The sequence below is a fragment of the Glandiceps talaboti genome, chromosome 15, assembly GCF_964340395.1.
Source record: "Glandiceps talaboti chromosome 15, keGlaTala1.1, whole genome shotgun sequence".
Lineage (NCBI taxonomy): Eukaryota > Metazoa > Hemichordata > Enteropneusta > Spengelidae > Glandiceps > Glandiceps talaboti.
Genome location: NC_135563.1, coordinates 4,471,559 through 4,487,854, shown reverse-complemented (window position 1 = coordinate 4,487,854; position 16,296 = coordinate 4,471,559). Strand labels below are relative to the sequence as shown.

General features: G+C 33.8%; 1 protein-coding gene across 3 annotated transcripts in view; it reads left to right on the top strand.

Moving 5' to 3' along the window:
* Positions 1-16,296, top strand: part of LOC144446157 (cilia- and flagella-associated protein 46-like) — a 59,855-nt gene that overhangs the window by 5,893 nt on the left and 37,666 nt on the right. Inside the window, exons 7-17 of one of the 3 annotated variants that reach the window (XM_078135887.1) lie at positions 78-260; positions 3,784-3,855; positions 8,869-8,968; positions 9,797-9,895; positions 10,934-11,124; positions 12,021-12,117; positions 12,504-12,635; positions 13,341-13,464; positions 13,919-14,045; positions 14,607-14,747; positions 15,295-15,466. In XM_078135887.1, the coding sequence (XP_077992013.1) occupies positions 78-260; positions 3,784-3,855; positions 8,869-8,968; positions 9,797-9,895; positions 10,934-11,124; positions 12,021-12,117; positions 12,504-12,635; positions 13,341-13,464; positions 13,919-14,045; positions 14,607-14,747; positions 15,295-15,466 (1,438 nt within the window). Of the gene's footprint in view, positions 1-77; positions 261-3,237; positions 3,331-3,783; positions 3,856-8,868; positions 8,969-9,796; positions 9,896-10,933; positions 11,125-12,020; positions 12,118-12,503; positions 12,636-13,340; positions 13,465-13,918; positions 14,046-14,606; positions 14,748-15,294; positions 15,467-16,296 lie in introns of all 3 variants that reach the window. The other 2 variants (XM_078135886.1, XM_078135889.1) reach the window with 2 other exon arrangements.

Genomic DNA, 16,296 nt, shown 5'->3' with positions numbered 1-16,296 from the left:
TGCATAGGTGACAGCCACATCACATCTCACATACTTGTATGGTACAAATCTCCAATCTCATATTTTCCCTTGTTTAGCACACTGGAACAGAAAGATGCCAATACTGATGTCCATGTTGAGTTAGACAGAGTATTACGACACATATTGAAGGAGGAAGCTACGTCCAGGTCTTCAAGTGCAATGTCAATAACTAGTGCAGGTAGAAGAACCACAACACCAGGATCATCTGTCCCCACACAACCAGTTAGTGCTGATGAAAAGTAAGTCAATACCTACTGTCTAAGGTTTTAAAACAAAGCTGGGCTGCTATCCATTTTTTGGGTGGAATGGCATAAGGGTCAAGGTGTGAATATATTATTAGAAGGTGGGTCAAAGGTCAAGGTTTGATGTTTTGGTGAATTGAACATATGTATTTTCTAAGTTGGGTTCCTAATAATGGGTACTACTACAGAGAGATTGTAACAGTGATGTGTATATGTGATTCAGTTTACTTTTATTCTACTTTGTATATGTCTTAATACTTATACTACTTATTACTTCATGCCATCAGATAATTAATATCAACGTCATGGCCACCATATATCATATTTTAACAGTATTTAATATGTCCACTTGTCTGTTGCACAGATTGAAGTCAGGTTTAATATTACTCCTGGTGCTAATGGACAACATGACATGTACCGGTATTTTCCTAACATCATAATACTCATGGCTAAAAAAAGAAAGAATACAAATGGGTTCAAAACCTGAATCCCAGACAAAAAATTTGGAATAATCCTTCATGAAAATTTTGGCAATAAGTAAAATTCACACTTATGTCATACTTTACCATACTTTGAGATCAACGTTGCAAAATCAAAAAATACCCTAAATATAATGAAGGGTGGAGTACAATATAAAGAAGAAGAAAAATGTGGCATGTTTTGGAAAACATGCAATGTCCTGTCATGTCATGTTGTTTGCCAAGGAGGAAGAATGCATCGTCATTGCACTAGTCTGTAACAGACATCATGTTGGGATGCTGTCATTGGTCTTATCACTCATAAAGAGGAGAATGGATTAACACAAGATCTTAAAGCATAGAATTGCACAACAGATACCTGTATGTATGTATGTATGTATGTATGTATGTATGTATGTATGTATGTATGTATGTATGTATGTATGTATGTATGTATGTGTGTGTGTGTGTATGTATGTATGTATGTATGTATGTATGTGTGTGTGTATGTATGTATGTATGTATGTATGTATGTATGTATGTATGTATGTACATGTATGTATGTATGTATGTATGTATGTATGTATGTATGTATGTATGTATGTATGTATGTATGTGTGTGTGTATGTATGTATGTATGTATGTATGTATGTATGTATGTACATGTATGTATGTATGTGTGTGTGTATGTATGTATGTATGTATGTATGTATGTATGTATGTATGTATGTATGTATGTATGTGTGTGTATGCATGTACTGGTATGTACATGTATGTATGTATGTATGTATGTATGTATGTATGTATGTGTGTGTATGCATGTACTGGTATGTACATGTATGTATGTATGTACATTTGTATCATGTCAGTTATCACAGTGAAACTCAACGACATTGATATACACATGTACACATACATGTACCATTACACAATGCATATAAAATAAAAAAGATCATTTTAGTGCCAAAGTACTAAAGTACATTTCAATCTTAATATATAATTATTCAATAATGCATTTCACACAGTAAAACTTCAGCATCATTAACACTAACAGGTGAATTCTAAATGACATTACGACTAAGTTTGAAATTGAAAAGAAAATACATTTATTAAAGAATATAATCGAATCAGATTTTGAAAGAGGACAAAGTGAATATTGTACATTATCAATATTGATATAATTACAATCTCAACTGTGTGTGGTTTTAACACATAGAGAACATTTAGAATTCACCTTTTCAGTTGACTCCCCATCTTCCCTGGATTTCATTAAAAACTATCTTTGCTGTGGTTAGGGGGTCTGTTTCATGAACTGGGAAATGGAATATCATCTATCATACCAGTATATCATTTTTATGCACTTATGTAGTAAAAATGCAATGGTTAACTGTATATTAGACTGACAGATTTCTCATTATGTACTCTCCTGTAATCCCTTACAGCTGCTGACACCAGACCATGAACGAACGGAACCTGTTACAAACAGGGAAAGTAAACAAGTGAATTGGATTAAAAACATTTGGCAGTACAGCATGTTGGAAGTACAGAGATTTTCATATTACATTCCATCATTTGATAAGAACAGCAGTATGGCCTCTTTACAAAGTACCGGTAGTTCAAATTCAGAAACAAATTAGAAGTTCCCCTTGCATTTCATGCACACATAAAGATGTTCTTTAAAAACCATGAAATGTAAGACAAGTCTCTGCTGTTCCAACCCACTGTGCCAAGTGTTAGTAATCCAATTTATTTGTTTACTTTCCCTGTTTGTAACAGGTTCCATTCCTCAGTGTCGGCAGTTGTATTACAAGGATTTACATGTAGCTAATAAATGGTTATTACATGAGTGCTAATATTGAAAATCTATCAGTCTATACTCTACACTTATGCTGTTTATTTGCTAAATATATTGTAAACATACTTGTTCTGGTATAAACCTACACAACAATCATGATTATCAATACTTTCTGTAAACCGAGTACTCTAATAGACGTAAAAAGTGTTCTGTACTTCATTATGTGTTTCACAGGTTATCTTTGAAGCATAACAAAACAAAGAGACTTTTATGTAAATCTAAGATTTATGGTTTATACCTGGACAAGTTATGTATTTCTATTATGTTAACTGATAGCAAATAAATGCAAAATATAAGAAAGCACAATTATGATCACCAGTTTTTAAAATGTATTTTAGCTGCTTCGTAAGCTTCATAGAGTGAATCCTGTTCACCCCATGATCTATGTTATGAATTGATGAATTATAGTATAGAACTTGAATAATGTAATATGGATAATGATGTAATAATAATGGAATAATATAATGTAACTGTATTAGAAATACTAGCAGATGTACAGTATTTATCTGTTTTTTTACCGAGAATTTGTTGGTTCTTTTTATCATTGCATGTGACTTACTTCATCATCATTTGTAATGCATGTTACTTTGATCCATTACCTTATTTTTTGCATGTTGTTCTTGCATGTTGGGTACCATCTTCTCTTCTCAAAAAAAAAAAGTTTTAAGGAAATACGTTCATCAGCTGGCAGTGTGCGGAGTGACGCATCGCATGAATCGCGCAACTCTCCATCCTTATTGGCTATCATAAATGTGTAAGTTGCATGTGCATATCAAATAATAATCTTTTCATGTGGCAGACGATCATACCTTCCAACCCCTATATTTTCAGGTTCATAGAATGATCCAATTGTATTGTATTACTGGGTTGAAAACATATACAACTTTGTTGGGTTTGGAAGGACACTTTGCACTCCTCTGATTTATGTGGTATCATAACATTTGTTTAGGTGATGGGAGACATAGATGAGAGGTGTGCAAAGTGTACAAATTACAGTAAAGAGAAAATTCAGAGGGGAAAAAAATCACTTTGCCATTCTCTGCCACCGGCTTGCCTTTTCCATTAATGCACTAATTTACCAGAAGCTTTTGCATGGCTTAAATATTAACCTGTAGACTGTTAACTAAAAATTGTAGTTTTTCTAGTAGTTAACTCGTAGATTACTTGTGTTTCTTCTTAATACCTTGTTTTTGCATACTCTATAAAGGAAGAGAGATAGAGATAGCAGCAGTAAAGGCCGTAAAAGTACACCAGGAGATTTACTTTCCATTGACGAAACGTGAGTTTTCGGTTTCAGCGTAACACTGCAAGAATTCACTTTGTTACAATTATCTGCAAAAACACACACAGAGAGATCATCCAAGATTATGCACCCCAGCTTTTGTACTTTTTTTTAAATTTCTTTTCCCCTTCAACCTTTTTCATTTTTTTCTCAAAATGAAATTACTGTCACAGGCTTTCACTGTTTCACTCAACATGTATCACTGTTTTGGTTTTTAATTAAGAACATAATTTATACCTTACATGTAGTTGTATAGGTAAAAGCATGTTCACTTCGGCATAAACAATTTTGTCATGTAGGTATGACATAAAAATTTTGCATTTTCACAAAATGGTGATATTATCACAGATTGCGTTTTACACACTTCAATACACTTTTAGTGTGACAAAAGTCTTTTATTTTTGTTAATTTTTGCTGTCAAGTCTCAAAATCACAAACGTTGAAGACACAATTCAAAACCTTTTTTTCTCCAAAATCTTTTTTTTTTCACCATCACCATGCACTGCACAAGTTCTGTAGTGCTCGCTACTGTGATTTTTCTCCACAAATTTGCACACTATAAATTCTTAGTCCACAGCATGAGTTAGTGCCTGTATGTGTACACCCAAAAAAAGCTGCCATTGCAGATTGCTTGCATGATTTCTGTGACATATACCATATTATGGTTTAACAATTACTTCTAAAAAGTTTTATTTATTGGTTCTTTATTCTCTTCACTTTCATCAAATGCATTCTTACAGGTAAGTATGGAGGCCAGTATTAGTGTGAAAAAACAAAACACAACGTTTTCTTACACCAGAAACAATTAACAATCAATTGAGTTTTCTGTGATTCTAACCATAAATATGTCAAATTGACATGCATATTAAATAGAGATACATACAAGGTGTGTTTGTGTATTTGAAAATGCATACATTTAACATGAAAACACAATTTTTGAGGCATCCACTGGTACCATACTTTTAGTATGTGTTGACATAAAAAGAACAGCATCAAATCTGTTTGCCAGGGTAGATGTGTAAAATACTTAGTATCTGTTGTAATGTCTTTTGTAGTAAGCACAAATTTTATGTTGTAGGAAATTGTAAGGACTACACTGTGAACAAATTTGACTCATGAAGATTTGGGAACTTGCAATCAAGACTGAGCATGCTCAGATGCAAAGGATTATGGGATTATCTGTAATTATTGTAATACCTAATCTGGAGCTATCGACAATAAGCCTCCTACAATAGTCAGGGTTGTAGTTACAAAAATATAACAGAAATTGATGGGTTCGTATTTATCATTACATTTCCCATGATGCAACATTCATGATATTCAAGATACCTAGTTTGCAAGTTCCCTATTCTCACTACCTGTTATAGCACTTTATCACTGTATTGTTAAAATAGAACATGAAGATCAACTTGTATTCTAACACATGCCAATAGTAATGCATGGCTTATGTCTGGTGCAAATCTATTTAAGGTATCGAGAGTTGTAAATATAACACTGTATATCTGTAGATCAATCAAATTACAGACCAAACAATGAATCTATTCAAATCAACACCACATTGTAAATCCAAGCTCAATAATGATATTTTTTATGTAAAGGACAAGTTTACAATATGCACTGTCTTACTCTGTTTGAAATGTTACAAGACCTCAGTCCAAAACTGTGGTTCCTATTGACTAAAATTGTAAATTTTGTGAAAAATAAAATGTATGATGTGAACACACTGCACTGGTGAACAGATTTGATCTGCAGTACTGCAATGTAATGTACTGTACTGTACTGTACTGTACTGTACTGTACTGTATTGTAATGTGCTGTGTACTGTACTGTACTAGGCAGTACTAAAATATTGAAACAGTAACATTTTAATTATTAGTTTCCACATTTTAGTAAACTGTCTAGTAACTCATGACACATTAATAACACAACACAATTACACTATCAAAGAAAAAAAACATTTAGTGCACTGACCCAGATGGTTCACATACTGTGGTTTCCAATTTATTTTAACAGTTCCGAGACACAGCCAGTTTGTGCACCAATATTTTGTTAGGTGGATATAAGTTTACAGAGAGGTCATTATTGTGGAGGACACTGAAATACACCATTTCAGGCATATTTAGTCAAAATCCAGTCAAATTGTCTTTGGGAACATTTTTTTTTGTACTTGTAGACTAGCGACTAACAAATCCTACCATTCAGTGTCCTTCAGATTTGGCCATATTCTGGTTTTAAAAAAGACAAAAGATTGTATAGTTTGACCACTAGGAGTGCTGTTCTGAGAAAGCTTTTTTTTGACCAGAAGTGAGGGTCTTGATAACCTCCTTTGAAAAAATTATCCTTTTCAACTGTTTCACAGCAGAAGTTGGTTGCATGTGTTCCCAACAGTTAAAACATTTTGCTAACTTTGTTTCAGATCACAAATTTTTTTATGACCTCACAGAGATCTTTTAGCCAAATCTTATTGACTTCATTATGTACTGAGATGTGATCATTTATCGTCATATGGGGGCGCCCTCTTGTGACACTGCTTTCATAAATGACTGCAAGGTGGAGAACCAGAATATGGTTACATGGTAGCCCAAGTCTGAAAGGTCCAGCCGTTGGTCCACTTATGTAACTACTCACTATCTGAGTGAGCACATCAATATTATAAGTGGAAGCAACACCTGGATCTGTCAGGCTAATGGTAGCCATAACTTTAGCCAAGTCATGGATGATCTGCCTCGAAAAGTGAAACTTTGAACAACTTTGCAATTTTTTACATTTGACTTTATTACAACTCTGCTGCTGCACTCTAGTTTATAGTATTAGTAATCACTGCCAGTCTGTAACACTTTATGCTTCACTTTGCAATGCATGCTTGAAACAGGAAGTCCACTGTCTCTCGGTGGAAAACACCCACATTACCTCCTGTATCTGAACAAGAAAAGTGAGTTTTTACCCATAATCAAAATTCTGGAACTAACAATGCGTGATGTGTTATAATACTAATAATGTTAAATTATGAAATAATGTGTTTTTTCAGTTATATGTATTATTAATATTTTAGTTCCTCACAGCTTTCATGGAGTGACTTGAGTGACAGCACACTAACAGAAGATATTGTATTTCCTATACTTAACTTGTAATTGGAATCATAACATCAATTCTATGTGTCTTGAGCACATACACTTTTAGCATTTTCTAGTACCTAAAATGCACTTATAATGGATTGACACTTTTAGCATTTTCTAGTACCTACAGTAAAATGCACAAATGGATTGACCTGTACTGTTCATCAAATTATTGTCAGTTATTTGCACCATCTTTATATGTATGTGTAAACTTTATCATACATATATGCATAACTAACACTCTTGATAGACATATCACTTTAAGGTCAGTGTTTTTGCTAAGGATGATAATTGCAGGTAATACCAGAATTGTCAAGTCACATTATTAAAAGGTACCCCACTAAAATTAAAGTACAGGGTATCAACCAACAATCCACCCAGCCAAAGATTCCTGCACCTTTCATATTCCAGACTGGAAATCTATAATATGTAATTTGTAATTGAGGGTTCCTCAACCTTAGCGAAAACACTGATGGGAATCCTTTCGCTTTCATGCATAAATCCTATCGTTTCATCTGATCAACAGTATTCCATATTTCACAGAGTATGTACTGGTGTACATTTTAGTAACTTTTTGAAATCCCACCTAGTCTATTGTTCTTTACAATGAGTAACACTGAAGTAAAGCACTTTCTCTGTGTGGTACACTCATTTATAGCATTCATATCAAGTGTAAAAGTATACTATTTCAATTGGTTTATTTACAAGCCTAGCATGTGGCCTTTCTAATGTGATCAATTAGCAAATGAAACAGTATACTTTTACATTTGATATGGATGCTATAAATGATTGTGGTATATACTGAAAATGCTTTATTTTGGTGTTATGGGTTGTATTTGATATTTAGTACAAAATGTATGACGGGCTGAAACTATTATCAGAAAGCCGAGAAGACAAGAATCAGTTTATGTCTAATGAACACAAGTAGCAACTAGATTATGAGCATGTTTAAAACAAACAAAAAATGACTGTTGTGTACTAAAAGCAAGGTTATAGCTATTGACCTTAGTAATTCAGCTATGGCTGTTGACCTTGGTAGATCAAATCAACAAAGATTGCATACAAGGTCTCTGGTCATATTGCACCAATATGATGCACATGTTATGTCATTGCTAATATTTCAAGTGACTGCATAACTTTGTTTGTTGATAAGCACCATTTCAGCATGGTAGGTTGATGGATAGCACAGAACCAAATACTGGATGATTCACAATGTGTTCAACTACACATCAATTTTGTATCTTTCAATCAATGTCAGAATGAAATGACAACTACAATGTCACTGTATGCAACAAGCTACTAATGTATTACATGTACTAAACAGAATAGATGGATGACAGCTTCATCTGAAAAGTCCTTATGTGTGTCATGAAAACATTTGCAAATATTGTACCAGGGATATGACTATTTTAAACAAAATGTTTGCTCTCAAAATACCATCATGTACTTCTGACATAAAAAGTAGGAATTATCTTCAGTATGTTTCATGAATTTCCATAAATTACGCCTGTGTGTGTACAATTATATTATCCCTAATGTTTTTCCTTCAGTTAGCCTGTATAATACTACCTAGGTAAGGGTTTTGCCACTGCCAGTCTTTGACTCATAGTGACAAGGCCCCTTAGGTCACTTGCATTTCCTTGGCTGAATGAAGACAAATAGTGGGGAATAATGATTGTATATATCATGCCAGGGATGATAATGAGAAATAGTGTAATCAAAGGGAACACCATCAAAAATTATCCATTCAGTTTTCAAATTGCTCTTACTAGGACATGAAAAAAGAAGTAGATGGCTATACACATGTATGGACTGTCATCCATGTATCTATAATAAATGTATAAACCACCCTACGGATATTTGTCACACATGTTACCTACTTTCCTCTTTCTAGACCTGTACTGTTGCTTGAGTTAGCCAGACTCTGTGTAGAGCATGACCAGCCTGACTTAGCATCTATTGCTATTGATAACATGAAACAGTGCTCATTCAAGGTTAGTTTCCATTGATGATATCTTTGAAATAAACAGTATACAATTACATGTATATAGACAGGAGAGAGTTATCAGTTTGTTGTTGTTGCATATATTTTGTTTTTGCATACATAGCTCATTTTGTATAATACATGGAAGTATCTAAGTTAAATTAAAAAAGAATATAGCAATTTACCATGTTCTGGTTATCAGAAAGACAAAAGATTGTATAGTTTGACCACTAGGAGTGCTGTTTATAAGCAGCGCCTAGACCAGAAGTTAGGGCTATGATATATATAACGTACATGTATAGTCTTCTCATTAAAAATCATCATTTCCTAATATCTCACAATAAAAGTTGGTTATATTCTCAATGTTAAAAAAAAATTGCTTTGTTTCAGATCAGGTATTTTGAGTAACTTATAAATTGTACTATTAGCCATATTTTGTTAACTGTATCATGTTAGCTAGTTATGTGTTGCCATGTGATTTTAGCCCCCATTTTTCCTCATCTTGGATGCCCTCTTGGGACATTGCTTGTGGAAGTGACTGCAAACTGAGTAACCAGTGTATGACAAAATGCATTGAAATATATGTACAAATAAATGTATAGTGAATCCAAGTGTAATGAATATAATAAGCTCCCTGAAATAGAAACTTATTCAGCACTCTGAAAAGTCATACAGCCAAAAGGACATTTTGAGAAACATAGCCAGAGTTTAACTTACAAAATATTACATATATGAGGAGATAATAATTACACATATATTCTATGAAAACAGTTATCAGTGTGGAAATTTGAAATACGCTCTAGCAAATTTCTTACTCACTTTCTCATATGTTCTATAGGATACTGGGATGATGTTGGAGATGGAATTCTTAGAAGCTGAGTTGATGGTCAAGAACCTTGGTGAAAAACAAGAGTTTTATACAAAGTCAGCTGTAGAGGTGAGGGCAGACTTCTTGTTTGAAGTACATTGTATAGCATTTGGTGTATGAAAAATACACTGTCCCTTTATTGACATAATGTCAGAATTTATAGAGATGAGTTTCTTAGTTATAATATATAATTATTCAGTTGTGAGGCTGTGTTAATTACTTTATCCAGATCCAGTTCTTAAAATGATTGAATTCAAGATTTTTTAATCAAAATGAACCTCAACTACCTCATGAATATTTAGTGAATAAATTCTGAAATATACAATAGCTACATGTATTTTCCTGCATGATAAATACTAAATGTGTTCTATAATGTCTGTGGATGGTTGTCAGGAATTTGTTCACAAACCACACGTCTTAATAAATATCATACAGCTGTAATCAAATACAGGTAGTATCATACAATGAGTGTAAACTTCAGAAATCATCCTCTGCTGCTTTGGGATAAAAGTTGTGTTACTGTCAGGAGGCATAGTTATGTATATGATTAAAATACAACTCTTAACACCTAACTAAAGCATTTCGCTACTTACTACAATCATTTGTAGCATCCATATCAAGTGTAAATAAAGTACATTTTGTATACCGTTACATTTGCTTTTATTATCTGCTAGGTACTGGTATCTGTCAACGTAATCAATCTGTAAACAATGTTACAAGTACAAATCACAAGTTAGTCATAAAATGACTGGAGAGTAAGGATAAATTTCATAAAGATATCTACATCTCACTAGAGCTACATGTAGATAATCACTATTATGACACTTTCATTACACTGTAATTAGTTTACTGTTTGTTAGCTGACAACATTGTTTACAAATTGACTACAGTTGGAAAGGTCACAAGTCAGTTATAATTAAACCTGTGTTATTGTACACTCGATGTGGATGATATAAACAATTGTGGTAAACAGGGAAACTGCTTTAGTTGGGTGTTAAGAGTGGTAATTACAATTAACACTAAATACAGTTGCACAGAACTTTCATATTTGAACGTAAGAAATATTAAAAATAACATACTTCACCTAAATCTTTGTATCCTGAATAGGTGAGATTGCAAGCCATTAAAAGATTAGAGGAAGCCATTATGAATGCTGTCAGACATGGTGATCCTAACGTTATCCAGGCAGGCTGTGTTACCATGTGGAATATATGTCTATCATTGGTACAACCAAATCTAAGACAGTATGTACGTAAACCACTTACCCTGGTGGCTGAGGCATTGCAGGATATTGAAAGGTAAAGTTGACTGTCACAGTGGATTGTTTCTATCATAATTCTCTGTACCTGCTAAAGCATTTTACCTAAGACGAAAAAAGCAATATAGGACATGCCTATAGTAATTCATGTCTATGGAAGTAAATGGAATGAATGCTGAAAGACTGTGCATATCATACACATTTCATGTTCTCCAAGAACCATTTATAAAAAAATATAGGCTAGAGTTTAAATATGTCTATCTTTGTGTCTGAAACGTAATGTCCCATGAGTGAAACACCAAGCCTGCATCATATTTATCATTGTAGATATATACATGTACATGTAACAACCAGAGTGCACACAGACTACTCGCTACAAATATAAACAACTCCATGCTCCCACCACACTCAGGCACTCTATGTACACACACACATCTCCATGGGGAATCATGCAAGCAGACTCAAATTATTGCTAGTTTTAATGAAATAAAAGTATACATAGTAAAAGAGATCAGGCCACTTCGCCTCGCCACTGAATACATGATTCATGATTACATATATTTTGTATTTGTATTGAAGCAGACAATTTCAAATTTTAAACCCAAAAGTGTTGAAACAATTGAGAATCAGTGTGTTGTAAGTATAGAGGTCACTGATAACTTTTAATCAATTCACATTATATGTGTCAAATCTTAGCAATGCTTCTATGTGTGTGTTGGTGGTTAATGTCCCATCCTCATGTCCAACCAGCAACTATAGAAGTGGTCACTCGACCATACAGTCCACTTGTTGAAATATTCTGGGAGACGACTGCATACTTTAATAGATGAAACTATGAATCTAGACAAAAATATTATGAATGGTTAGATAATGTGTAGACAGTCTATGGTTATGTTTGTCTCAATAATTGATCATCACATTGTATTGTGTCTTCAGTTTGTTGGTTCTACTTCGTTGTCAAGTACACACTGAACTTGCCAAATGTGAAGAAGATGAAGAACAGATAGCTGTTGCTATGGATCATTTAAAGAAGGTCAGTATTTTGAGTCTTAGCTTCTAGCCAGGCTATAGTAAACAACACTGACACACAAAGTGAAGTTAATATATAAATACTCAATATCATACAGAGAAAAATACTTGGTACTTATGTCTTTTGTACATTTTGTTTTAAATATCAGATATGAGAGTATGTTTCATATAGAAATTATTGGGAAGATAATATGCTTAGAGTAAAAAATTACTCTGAAGTATAAGCCACGGCCATGTGCAGTCAAGGGCACAGTGCTTTTGTTTGAGCAAAGTTTATTTCTAGTATTGCAAGTCTTGTGATTGTCTGATTCCTTTGATTGTACAAAAACTTGAAGACGTATCAATAGCTGTTTTGCAGAGAGTATATAACATGATTTATGTCAATTCTAGGCCATAGCATTGGATGATGGTGGGCAATACAAGGAAAGGTTGCATACAGCTTTACACAGACTACAGCTGAGAGCTGAATTATACCAGCAACCAGAGAGACCTGAAGATCAGGCAGCAATGATTATTGAACAGGTAAAGCAGCCATAGAGTGAATGTTTGGATTATAGTATAACAAATGTGTTATCTGATGACTACTGTACTATCAGTTGTGTGCAAACAACTGAATTGAATTGAAATTTTTTCCACCAGAAAAAGTTATTTGGTAATATCCATAAAGTTCATTGGTCGTTTGATCTACATGTCGGATGAAGTGTTTGTTGTTTGCTGAAAGGCAATGACGTGTCTGATTGCGATTACTATGCACACATTTACACTAACCAAAGTTCCCACCAACACGTTAAATGTTTCACTTATTTGAATGATGTCAGAGTTTAGTTATGGCTTTCTTAAATCATGGACATTTCAGACTAAAAACATTTTTTCAGCATCCTCAGTTACTAGCTAGGTTTTATAGCATGGCATTGGTATCCCATGGCATATATGTGTGAATCAGATGACTGGTATGTTGTACTCTATATGATGAAAATAGAATAGCAGCAGCTAATCAATCATGTCAAAGTTCAGATTGACATCAACCAAGGGCATTCTCTTCTCTTGCATTGTGAAAAAAAACAGCGGGATGGCAAATTCATATAGTGAGTGTCGACTTACTTACACATGCAAAAATGGAAGATGTTGATTTTTCAATCAAAACTATTGTTTTGTCCTTTCTGAGTAAGAATCAGTTGACAAAAGTGTGATTCATAATTATATTCTATTGTTTACATATACATATAGGCTCGTAAGAGTTCTGAATCAGGTACAATTCGTATGAAGAGAGCTTTATTGATGAGAGCTGGTGAAGCATTGTCACCTGATGCCTTCTTGTTGGTGTTAGACAGTGAAAGTGAGTCTGTGAAAGGTAAGTAACTTTGTAGAGTTTAAAAGGCCAATGATTCGCTATATTTCTTAGGGGCAATTCACATCCACAAAGAGCCCCAGGAGATAGAAGAAATGTCCACTACTAAAAAAAACTTGATTTTTACGTAATCTCTTTTTTGGAAAGGTGCACAGCTTAAAGATGTAAACAAATTGTTTTTCATAGCTTTAGTCACATTTTAATTCCCTTTTTAAAAACTAACAACACCAAATATTTGGCACTTTTTGTGTTCTATTTTTTTCTTCAACACCTTTTATAATATGAAATATAGTTATGCTCGATACTGTCTCACACTGGAGTACAACTCTCAAAAAACAAGAATAGAAGTACATGTAATCATACACAATGTAAAAATCTAGAGAGAATCATTGGATAGTAGCCATGTAAGCATACGTGTATGTATTTTAATCACGGAATGTCTTTCTGTTTTGTTTAGATGGTGGTGGGCGTGGTGTCCAAACTAAGATATCAAAACTTGGAGCCAAAGCTAAACACTTCCAGAAGATGTTAAGTAAGACAGATGGTCATCTAATAAGACTTGGTAATGAGAATGCTAGAGAACGGTAAGTATCATACCATCTCTTACAGGACAAACACTCATCAAGAATGATGTTATGTAGATTTATTACCTTGACATGTATTGCTGCACTAGCTGCAACTGAAACTTTTTTGGAAACTGTTTTGTTAGATATGACTTACTCATAATATCGTACATGCTGAACATACATGTATTTGAGTACTAGCTGTAATTGTAAACGTAATATGGTAAAATAAATCCTATGAATTGAATTTTGGTTCTGCACTAAAAGAAAGGTCCCCCCAATGGCATGCAATCACGATTTGACCTGTTGCTGTACTATTTCTGGATACAACATTAACATCTAATTATTGGTATTTTTATCAATTTTTATTGAACGTGTGTTGTTGGTTGGGTTGTCTTATCAAAAAAATAATACTGTAGTTACAACAAGTGCAGCAAAGTAGAACACTAACTGTCAAACATGATCCTGGATTCATAAACACAGTTGTATGGTGGTGTACCAGTAAGAATGAAAGATAAGACTGCATGTCAGTGGCAAAGTGTTCAATAGTTAACCATTAGTATTTTCCTTCTTTCCCTACAGAGCTAGACTGTGGGCAGATCTTGCTAAGACAGCCCGTAAACAACAAGTATGGGATGTATGCAGAGTGGCATCTAGGTATTGCCTTCTATATGATGATAACAGATGGAATGTCCCTATAAAGATGACACCAAGAGCTGAAATGTAAGTCACTTTCATCACATTTAATTTATACAGTATAAGGAAATAAGAATTTCATATGCAGGACATTATTACATTTACTACAAGTCATGAAATAAACAAAACTATTTTAAAAAAACTCTTACATATTTAACATATTTCTGTCTGAACTACAGTATGCAAACCTTCAGTATTTTATTTTGTTGAAAAATGTCCAACCTATTACAGGGAACCAACAGTTAAGCTGATTTGATCTTTTTCAGAGAGTGTGCATTGTGTCTGAAAATTAAGTTACAAAATTGGCAAATTTGGCTAAAAGTGGACAGTTTTTATATTTTTATAACTCTATTTCAGAGAGGTCACATGATGTAGGATTAGTGAATATGAATTTTTGTAGTAGTTTTCTGTAGTCTGCAGTGACATGACTATTCATAGAAACATGAACATCTCTTCAGTGGTTATAGTATACCATGATTTGAGTCATTTCACTGGAGTTTTAATTCATCAAGCACTCATGAAAGTAACATGGAAAAATAACGGTAGTGATAATTATTACCATTGATTTTGTCAGGGTGAGTCAGGCCAGCAACCAACAACAGGAAGGTACAGAGGGTAGTGACATTACACCAGCACCAAGTAAGAAAAAGAAATCAACTGAAGTACCACCCACTGATCTAAATATTCCCCACTCTGATAAAGATTTACTCAGAATGCTGGCTGAGATACATTTCTTGAATTCAGAGGTAAGATTTTAGTCATTTCATTACAGTTTTGATTCATCAAGGTATCAAAAAAGTAATTACTTGTAAAAAATATGGTGGTAAGTATTGTAATAAAAGTGTCAAGTAATGGAATCTCTACCGTGCTAGCCGACTGATGATTATTTTTTAACTGAAAAACAAAAGTGCATGACAGTGTATATCTCAGGCCAGATTACTAACAAATTAAGCTAAATTAGATTACATGTACATTAAATTCTGAGTATTTGTTTGTATATGTGCTTTCCAACACTGCGCTCAAAGTGCTCGAAAATTATCACCCCTGGCATCGACCTATAATGGTACAACAGCCCTACATTACTTCAACTTACTGGGGAGCCATACATCCATTGCAGCTGATGTAAAACACAAAGGAAAAGATCCTTAACATAGTAATGTCTGTCCTACCAGGATCCAATTGATTCACTTGGTTTAGTGGGTACACTGTCATCATTGTAATCTTACTCAATGGACAAACTGGTGACAGCAATGCTTGAACCAGCTAGTTGATATCTTGTAACTTTCACCATTCAACCATCATAACTCCACATAATTATGTTTATAATTTTCTCTGACAAATAGTTGACATATATGCTAACTTTAACAACTCAGTTCACAAGTAGATATTTAGATGTTATTCCCAAACATTTTTCTTTGTTCAGCCAAGGAAAATACAAGTGAGTCAGACCTAGGAGTCCCAAGTGACTCATAGTGACAAACCCTAAGGTCATGAATATTTTCTGACTGAATTGAAGAAAAATATTGGAGAATAACAATTATACCAGTGCCAGTAATATCAAAGAAAAATTCGGGGA